This window comes from Glandiceps talaboti, chromosome 11, assembly GCF_964340395.1.
Source record: "Glandiceps talaboti chromosome 11, keGlaTala1.1, whole genome shotgun sequence".
In the NCBI taxonomy this organism is placed as follows: domain Eukaryota; kingdom Metazoa; phylum Hemichordata; class Enteropneusta; family Spengelidae; genus Glandiceps; species Glandiceps talaboti.
Window position 1 is genome coordinate 19629060 of NC_135559.1, and position 9603 is coordinate 19638662.

Here is a 9603-nt window from a genome sequence, read left to right on the forward strand (position 1 = left end):
GTTCCTAGTCGACGAATTGTCACTATTGCCGGAGAGTTCCGAAAAAAGCGTAATTTGCACTAGAAGCTTCTACTGACATTAAACCTTGAGCACCTTAATAAATATGTTGAAGTTCTAGGAGGTAGACCTTGAATAATTTTCGCAGCGTAGCGCTGACACTTTTCAAGCATTATTAATTCAGTATTAGTGTATGTCCACAGTTCACAGGTGTGTAAGGCTGTTGGGAGGCACATGCGTTTCCACAATTCAGCACTGATGATTGGGGTAAGTCCATGTGGTCCAACCCCAACACTTCGTAGAGAATAATCAAACCTCTGCCTTTTTTACAAGCAGAAAGTATACGTCTGTTGATGACGTATTTGAAATTTGCAAGCCAACGATCGTAATTGAGTCAACTTACTGTAATACGAGAGTTGAGTGAGTGAGTGAGTGAGTGAGTGAGTGATCGTTAGAGACATTTTCATCTTGGCATGGCATGATCATGAGTGATGAAAGGAGAACACACAATGCTTGGCAACTGTGACATGTGTGAGGGCGCTCTATCAATCACTACACCAAAATGGCTGCGGTCACTGCAACTCCAGCGCTGGTTGTTCCATTGAGTTATGATCCGTCCTTCAAAGGTAAGACATATTTCAATATATTATGTGTATATGCTTACAGTAGCAATGTCTTGTCCATTTAGCAATTTAAGTTATAACAAATTTTCCACTGATTGCTCGTATGCACAGAATATGGGCTTGGTCGAGACGTGAATGGTGAACATAACATTACACTGTACACTCGCTCGTAGGTCACAGTTTCACGTTTCAGTCATCCAAACGTACTACTCATCAATATTTAAATTTCATCTGTACATGTGGCATCTACAATGTAAACGTCAAAGTGTAATGTACCATATATGACTGACAACGTGGCAGTCACTAGTTTTAGTTCGAAAATATCCCAGCTCGTCTGAAAGGGTTTATAACTTATCGTTAAAGTGGGATATGGGTTTAAAATGGGATAGCTGTAGGTCCCGATCCATTGATTAGTATACCAGAAACATTTCTCACATTTCATGGATTGAGATACATAAACAAATATCGATTTTTGATAGTTTTAACCAAAACCAGAGTCACAAGAAAAAACCCGAAATATTCTATGATAGAAACCTGTCAATTGACATGTACATGTATCATCATTAGAATTTGTAGTATGTGTGTGTAGGGTATGTGTAAACTTGTATGTATCATTGTGCCTCCAATTTTCATATAGATTTAATTACATAATGTACATAGCTCTGGAAATCCAGTACACTTCGATATTTCCAACATGTCTTGTTTGAAGACTTGTCGGAAACCATGAAGCATATATTTTCAGAGCTAGTACATGGTTCTACTTCCATGTTATCACTGACTGCAGGTAGTGGTAACCTTTGACCTACTCTCAACTACAGGATAGAGTTCAAAGTTTAAAAGGGCAAATGACCGGACCAGGTCCAAATATGAACCCTTTAAATGACTTGATTTCTGTAATTTTATGTAATTACACCTTAAACATAGGGTGTCAGGCTTTAAAGTGTTCATGTCCAAGACTGAGGAATGTATGTATGTATGTATGTATGTATGTATGTATGTATGTATGTATGTATGTATGTATGTATGTATGCACGTATGTACGTATGTACGTATGTACGTATATATGTATGTATGTACGTATGTATGTATGTGTGCAGAGCAATGTATCAACTAGTGTTGGATTTTATAAATAAGGTTTTATGCTAGAGAGTCTCACACTGTTCTTATCCATACCCCAGCTCCCCAGCTTGAATACATGTATTGGTTGCACATGTACATGTATTCATACATTTTGTACATTATTCAACTGACAGAAATTACACATACAGTACAATAGTATGTTCGTGAAGTGTATATATTTACCTTCAATGATCTATAATATTACTAGTCATGGTTACCTAGCCTCTTGAAGTTGAGGGCTACACCCCCCCCCCCCCCCCCCTCCCAGTAGCGTCTGGGAAAATACAATGTCACCTATTCTTGTAAAGGGCAAAATGGCTGCTGACGAGATCCGAGACAGTCAATGCTTGGACAATAATGATTCTGAGTTTACATTTTCATCAACTCTATATTTAACAGAAATCATGCTGTAAACGTTTTGAAAACCATTTTTGTCAGGAGATAAATCAAAATAATCTTAGCAAGAGTTGCCACCATGTCATTTTACTACAGTGATCATGTTATGGGTCAGCTCTCCATGCAGCCATCTTGTATTTTCTCACACTCTTGGGGGGTGGGGGGTGTAACCCTCAGTGGCAAGAGGCTGGGTAACTGAGACTATAATATTACAGGTGAAAGAAAAATCTTGCAAGAGAAATCCTCTGACAGTACTGATCATAAACTTGTACACATACAGTTGTATATTTGTTATATTTGATTTCTGTCTTTTCTTGCAGTTGATGTTCGTCTTCATGAACCATTATGGTCTGGTGCAATATGTTGGAGTGATGTAGCTGTTGATGTGATGGTGTTATGTACACAATTAGAACCAATGTGTCGGAAAGAGCTGGCAGAGGTGAGAGGGGGGGGGGGGGGCAAGTGGACTACTTACACTTCAAAAACATTTCAAACAAGTCACTGTAGGGTGCTCTAAATTAAAAAAATTGAGGAGTGTAGGATAGCATTTTTCATAAATGCATTCTAGTACATGGTACAATGTAGTTGAAAGATCAACAACAATATTATTGAGAATGGTCCTAAAAATTATGCCACGGAAATAAAAATTAAACTATATACATATTAACTCAAAATGTTAATCAACTTTTTTATGATGACTTAAATGATTTAAAGTTATAATGCACAAGCATTCTAAAGTTTTTAGCATTGAGCTCTCGGTCTGTCTTAGTCGGCAATCCTCATCAGAATGACAAATTCCATAGTTTAAAAGCTTAATGCTAAAAACTTTGAACTGCAATGTGCATTATAACCTTTGTAAATCATATATATACATATTTGAAATGGCTAAGAGTGCTGTTGAATTTTTGCAGTGAATTACTGGGAAACAATGATTTTCAAAATATGCAATAGTACTTACTGTCACTCAATGATTTTCGATCTCAATTTAAGTATTAAATTATGCAATTGTTATTATTTCTGAAAACTAGATTTTATTTGATAACCAGAAGTGATTTATTAAATATTTCCCCATTAAATGAATTGATATTGTATTTTCTGCTAGTTAAGTAACAAAGTTTCATGTGATGTATTTTTCAGTCCAGTAAACCAACAGAATCTGGGAGAAGACGGAGAAGATACAGTAATACTTTTGATGCACAAGGTTTGTATATCACACCTTTCCATTGAATGTGATCTATTAAAAGTTGCCATATGCATTTGTAGATGAGAATTTGGGTATTTATTTTCGACTATTGATTGATGAAACAATGTTGATAATAATGATAATAATCTTTATTTATTCTGGATAGTTCTTTAAGTATACAATGTATAAACACTTGTCTCCCAAGAAGTCCAGTGAGGGCTATTCCTCATGGGTTATATTTTTCTATTGAAAAGGAAGATGTGAAATATTAGTAACCTTTTATTTGGTAACAAAAATGATGAAAAATAATCAGGAGTTGCTGACCATGTCCTTTTAACTTCTGCAGCATACATATATCTCACACCTACCCAATCTGATTAAAATCTGATGTTAGATAGGCTGGTTTTCCTGTATTTACCTTTATTCCATCGTTATTACGTCTTTTACGTTAGTTTTTTTTTTCCTGGGTGAACGCCTTTCGTTGGAAAGGCGTTCGCCCAGGAAAAAAAAAAACTAACGTAAAAGACGCAATAACGATGGAATAAAGGTAAATACAGGAAAACCAGCCTATCTAACAGCAGATTTTAATCAGATTGACACCTACCTAGGTTTATTGACAGTTTTAACCAATATATTTATGAATGTACAGTGTGAATGTACTAAGTTTGAAATTGAATTGATTGATTGATTGATTGATTGATTGATTGATTGGTTGATTGATTTTTTTAATCCAGCCATGGTGATTGTTGAGAAGATGAAGGAATGCATTCAAAACATACCAGAACCCACACCATCATTAGAGGTAAATATACAAGCTACATGTATTTCACCTCATATGTAGCGTCAGCTGTATTTTTATTCGATATTTACCTAGGTTCAATGTACATATATAAATGATTTAATAATGTATTTCAAACAGTCAATCCTTTTTTTTCTTTCAAAGTATTGAATTAGAATAAACAAGTTGTTGGCAAACATCTAAACTGTCCCACTGTTTGTCAAATATGTTTACTATTTCACAAATGTTTTCATCTCAAATTGTACAAATGTGAAGAATTACTTTTTAATACCTGCAGGCTACCCCAATGTTGTCTCTCATTTATCACCACCAAAATCCCAGTTAGTGAATGACACATGATTTGATTCCACAGTGAAGTATGAGAATTAGAAATTGCTAAAAGCAAGATTTTTCCTGGTGAAAAGTTTTGTATGGTTATAAACTTAAAACTGCCACTGACAGCAAGAGAACTTGTCCAGGCCTGTGTTTTGCAAAATTCGTACTGACGATGTGCCAAAACAAAACATGCTAGATAGACACTTTATAAAAGGAATGTCTTTATGTTATAAGTTATGGTTTTATCATCCTTACAATGTTTCCTATATACAACTTGACATAGCCAAATACTAACTATGGGTCATCTCTTTTCATGTAGAGTTTCCTTGAAGAAACTGGTTTATCTACAGTCTACCCTAGAACTGCCACGTATGTTGAAAGTCCACATAACTTCCATCTACAAACACCAACAAAAGCAGTTATGGATGGTGGGTATATCTACTCTCTAAAGTTAAACAAATTTAAATCTAATTCTGACAGTTAAAATTGATAAAGGAAAAGTCCAGTAAGACTGATTTCTGCTTTTAGTATTTTTGTATTGACAGTAATCAGCTTAAAGGAAAAGTTCAAATCAGACTTATTTCTACCTTTAGTACACTTGTATTGATTACTGCTATCAACTTACAGAAAAAGTCCTGTCAGACTTATTTCTGCCTTTAGTACACTTGTATTGATTACTGCTATCAACTTAAAGGAAAAGTCCTGTCAGATTTATTTCTGCCTTTAGTACACCATGTTGAAGATTGTAGTGGTCACACCACTACAATCGATGCAATCTAAAAACATGATGGTAAACACATTTAAATACTACCATAAACTAAGCACTATATCTCACAATAGAAGTAAATCCACTTACTACTATCAACATCGCAGTGGTAAATGCAGAACCTGATAGCACTGAAAGTATGAAAGTTTTCAACATTTAGTTAAAAGTATGAAAATGGAATCAGCATTCGCATTTACACCAGACCCCCCCCCCCTCCTAAATGAACAAAGTTTGTTTATTGAGGTTGTGCGACATTGTGCGATCGTCCCTAATAGAAACAAAATTTAGTTCCAAGATGTCAGAAAAAAGAGGAAAGCAGGTACTGCATGTGGTTTCAAAACTTAGCTAGATTTTGTCAATCTTCATTTGCTCTTTTAAATCACATATACACATAGATATCATTTTGCCAACTCAAAAGTTTGAATATGAGAAATTTTATTTGTCTACATACCGTTTATCAAATTGTTATTACTTTAAATCTTCTTGGTTCTTTTCCTAACTTTCAGATTATTTCAGCCATGTAGCAGCTCTCAATCAAGTGGTATCTTTGTGCAATCTTCTCAATGCTGATATCAATAATTTAAATAATCATAAATATGTTGCCCACCAAATAGCATTGCTTTATGTAAGTATAACCATAGATGTGTTATGTATATGTATATATGTATAATATATATATATATATATATATATATATATATATATATATATATATATATATATATATATATGTATATATGTATATATGTTTATATGATGTATATATGTGTGTGTATATATACATATATAGAGAGACTTAATTCAAAAGAATAAGGATATTAATATTATATGACTGTCATTACTCACAGTTTCACGCTTCCTCAGCAATCATCAGGTGACTGATAAAATTGGGATTGTCAAGGTCGACATGTATACACACAAATGTTTGTGTGTATACGTAACAAGATGGTCGGACTATACTATTCCTTATGGAGGTTTACTTCTATAATTGGCAAGGGAATATTTACTTTCGTGGCAACATTTGGAGACAAATTAAGATTTTTTGTTCAGTACCATGCTCTTTTCAGCATTGATTATACATAGCTTCTCTTACCAGGGATATACTGAGGGAATTTTACTTTATCCTCAAAAAGCAGGAGATGAAAACAATTAAATTTATGGCCACTTCTCTTTTCAGCAATCTCTGAACCAACTTGGAAACATAAAATGCCTTGTGGAATTTAAGACAAATGTTGAGACAAGTTTTAAGAAATTGAAAATTGGTCTTGAATCGAAGGGTCCTGATCAGCCCAAAGTTTTACCAGAGGAACAACAGGAATGGTAAGAGATATTTCATTTTAAAGATTTAGATAATATGCTTGTCTTTTACCCATTAGTGTATGCTTTGTCATTTTCAAATCACTTTTAACTTCCAAACGTTATGATGTGAGATAGGGTTTGATAATAGCAGCTTATGAAAAGCCATGATGGTCAAATCACAACCATGGATAGCTCAATTTTTGTACGTTGCTGCTTGTTTAGTCATGATGGTTGAATGGTTAGAGTGGTTGGCTTGTAATCTGTACATTGCTGTTTGTGGAGTCATGATGGTTGAATGGTTAGAGTGGCTGGCTTGTAATCTGTACATTGCTGGTTGTGGAGTCATGATGGTTGAATGGTTAGAGTGGCTGGCTTGTAATCTGTACATTGCTGGTTGTGTAGTCATGATGGTTGAATGGTTAGAGTGGTTGGCTTGTAATCTGTACATTGCTGCTTATGTGGTCATTATGGTTGAATGGTTAGAGTGATTGGCTTGTAAGCCGTACATTGCTGGTTATGGTGGTTGAATGGTTAGAGTGGCTGACTTGTAATCTGTACATTGCTGGTTGTTGAGTCATGATGGTTGAATGGTTAGAGTGGTTGGCTTGTAATCTGTACATTACTGGTTGTGAAGTCATGATGGTTGAATGGTTAGAGTGGTTGGCTTGTAATCTGTACATTGCTGGTTGTGGAGTTATGATGGTTGAATGGTTAGAGTGGTTGGCTTGTAATCTGTACATTGCTGGTTGTGGAGTTATGGTGGTTGAATGGTTAGAGTGGCTGACTTGTAATCTGTACATTGCTGGTTGTTGAGTCATGATGGTTGAATGGTTAGAGTGGTTGGCTTGTAATCTGTACATTACTGGTTGTGAAGTCATGATGGTTGAATGGTTAGAGTGGTTGGCTTGTAATCTGTACATTGCTGGTTGTGTAGTCATGATGGTTGAATGGTTAGAGTGGTTGGCTTGTAATCTGTACATTGCTGGTTGTTGAGTCATGATGGTTGAATGGTTTAATAGAGTAATTGGGTTGTAATCTGTATATCAGGTTAAATCGAATGCCATTTACTTACACATGTACATTGTTGTTTTGTGGTTTACAGGGTAAAAGAACTGACAGACTCTCTATTCAAGTTGGTCATCACTTTCCCACCAGAGTTGATACATCATATTCTTCCAGTTATGAACCTCTTCCAACTATTACAGCAGCAGACACGTACACGGTAGACAACAATTGTTACCTTGCAACTGTAATACAGCAACAGACACATACATTGTACAGGATAGCTCAACGATTGTTATCTTTCAACTATTACAGCAACAGACCACATACATGGTAGACAACAATTGTTACCTTCCAACTTTTACATCAACAGACACGTGTATAGTAGATCAACGATTGGTACCTCCATCACTGTTCACCTTAACTTTTCTATCAAAAACAATTTAGTCATATTCGTGTGTAAGCTGCCATGTGATCTGTTTGGATAACTTTATCAAAAGTGGATTTCCTGTATGTGATTATTACAAAACGTTTTTTTTTTTCATCTTTTTTCCCTTTACTTGTGAAAAACAATTTTGTTGCTAGAGATAGTTAAAAGACGTGTTTAAAGAAACCAGTAAATGATAATTGAAAACATATTTGCATAAACATGATACACTTTAGAAAGCAAGTTATGGTTTTATTAAAATACTTTCATATTAACATGTATTGAATGCAGTAAAGTAGTGACATTCAATCTGATTAAAATCAGATGCGGTGAAAAAGCATCACGATGTCTTTTTTTGCCTCTATTTTTATCGTTTTGTGTCGTTTGTTTTGTTCCAGGTGATCGCCACCTTCCCACATCTGACCCTGTGTAATAGAACATCTTGTTTGAATCTCAAGGATCTTGACAGGTTTCAACCAATCAGTATGCTTCTTTCAAAATCGTTCAGAGAGATGGTACCACCATTAATGGGTCGAATCATCTCTGCAATCCTCCGTGTGTATGTTTGTTTGTTTATTTTTTCAATTTCTCCAGTGTGCGCAGCTGCCAATGTAACGCTCATCGTGATTGGCTACTCAAAAGTGCAAGATTCAAATGAGATTTTCTATTACACAGGGTCAGATGTTGGAAGGTGGTGATCACCCGGAACAAGACAAACATCACAACAAGATGGAAATAGAGGTAAATAAAGACATCTAGCTACCTTCACCACATCAGATTTTAATCAATTGTGACAGACCGTGTTCTTTGAGATGTGCAATAGTTACCTAAATTACCATGCTTGTTTCGTTTTAAGCATCATACCTTCAACTCAATTGATCTGTTGTATACAAGTTTTGTTTTTAGCAACTCATTAATAATATTACCGACATGCATGAAAACTGATGTCAAAAATATAAATTTCTGAGAAAGAAACATATTTCCATAGCGATATATGATAATCTGTGGTCAGTTTTCAAGCTAGTCAAATATTCCAACAGTTTGTATTCAATAAATTTAGAAAACTCTTTATGTTCCAAAGATTTATTCCAACAAAATTTGTAATGTGCTTCAGATCATGGAATTTTTTTTCTTGAGTCAATTTATCATAGAAAAAAAACATTGATTTCTACATTTATCAAGTAGTAAAGAAATAAAACTTGTTATTTATTCTTCTTTTTTGAATATTATATAGTTTACCTTAAGTACAACCATCATGAGAACAATTTGTTCTATTTTTCCTTGTCTGTGATTTAGTGACAGAAAAAATATATAATATAGTTTTCCAAAACACATTTTTGGTCTGGAATGTGTACCAAACATTGCTCACTACATTAGTATACTTCAAAAGACCATTTCTCTCCAGTGTTTTTATGGAAATGTTGAGAGCAGTCAATCAATCAATCAATCAATCAATCAGTTTACTTTAAGAACAATAAGGCCACAGGCCGAAAGAGCAAACAATAATACAAACGTTTCAGTTCATAGAGGGATATTCCTCTCTATTTTTCATTGCAAAATAAATAAATGAAGCTAAATTATTTAGATAAGTTATATTATCTGAATTCAAAAGTGAAATGAACTTATCATAGGAAGGGTTTAAACAAAACCACCTTGGTAACATTTCTTAGAGAGCAG

The 9603-nt window shown here is 34.6% G+C and overlaps 1 protein-coding gene across 1 annotated transcript; it reads left to right on the forward strand.

The window, feature by feature from the left end:
• The first annotated feature begins 559 nt into the window (after positions 1 to 559).
• LOC144442130 (uncharacterized) lies at positions 560 to 8023 on the forward strand. The gene is made up of 8 exons (XM_078131399.1): positions 560 to 623; positions 2456 to 2574; positions 3273 to 3336; positions 4053 to 4120; positions 4752 to 4860; positions 5705 to 5823; positions 6376 to 6518; positions 7600 to 8023. The coding sequence occupies exons 1-8, from the start codon at positions 560 to 562 to the stop codon at positions 7721 to 7723; spliced, it is 810 nt and encodes a 269-aa protein (XP_077987525.1). The 3' UTR covers positions 7724 to 8023.
• Positions 8024 to 9603: the final 1580 nt, after the last annotated feature.

Coding starts and splice junctions, on each gene's coding strand:
- LOC144442130 (XM_078131399.1), top strand. CDS start 560: ATGGCTGCGGTCACTGCAACTCCAGCGCTGGTTGTTCCATTGAGTTAT. Junction 624..2,455: donor TTATGATCCGTCCTTCAAAG/GTAAGACATATT, acceptor CTTTTCTTGCAG/TTGATGTTCGTCTTCATGAA. Junction 3,337..4,052: donor TAATACTTTTGATGCACAAG/GTTTGTATATCA, acceptor TTTTTAATCCAG/CCATGGTGATTGTTGAGAAG.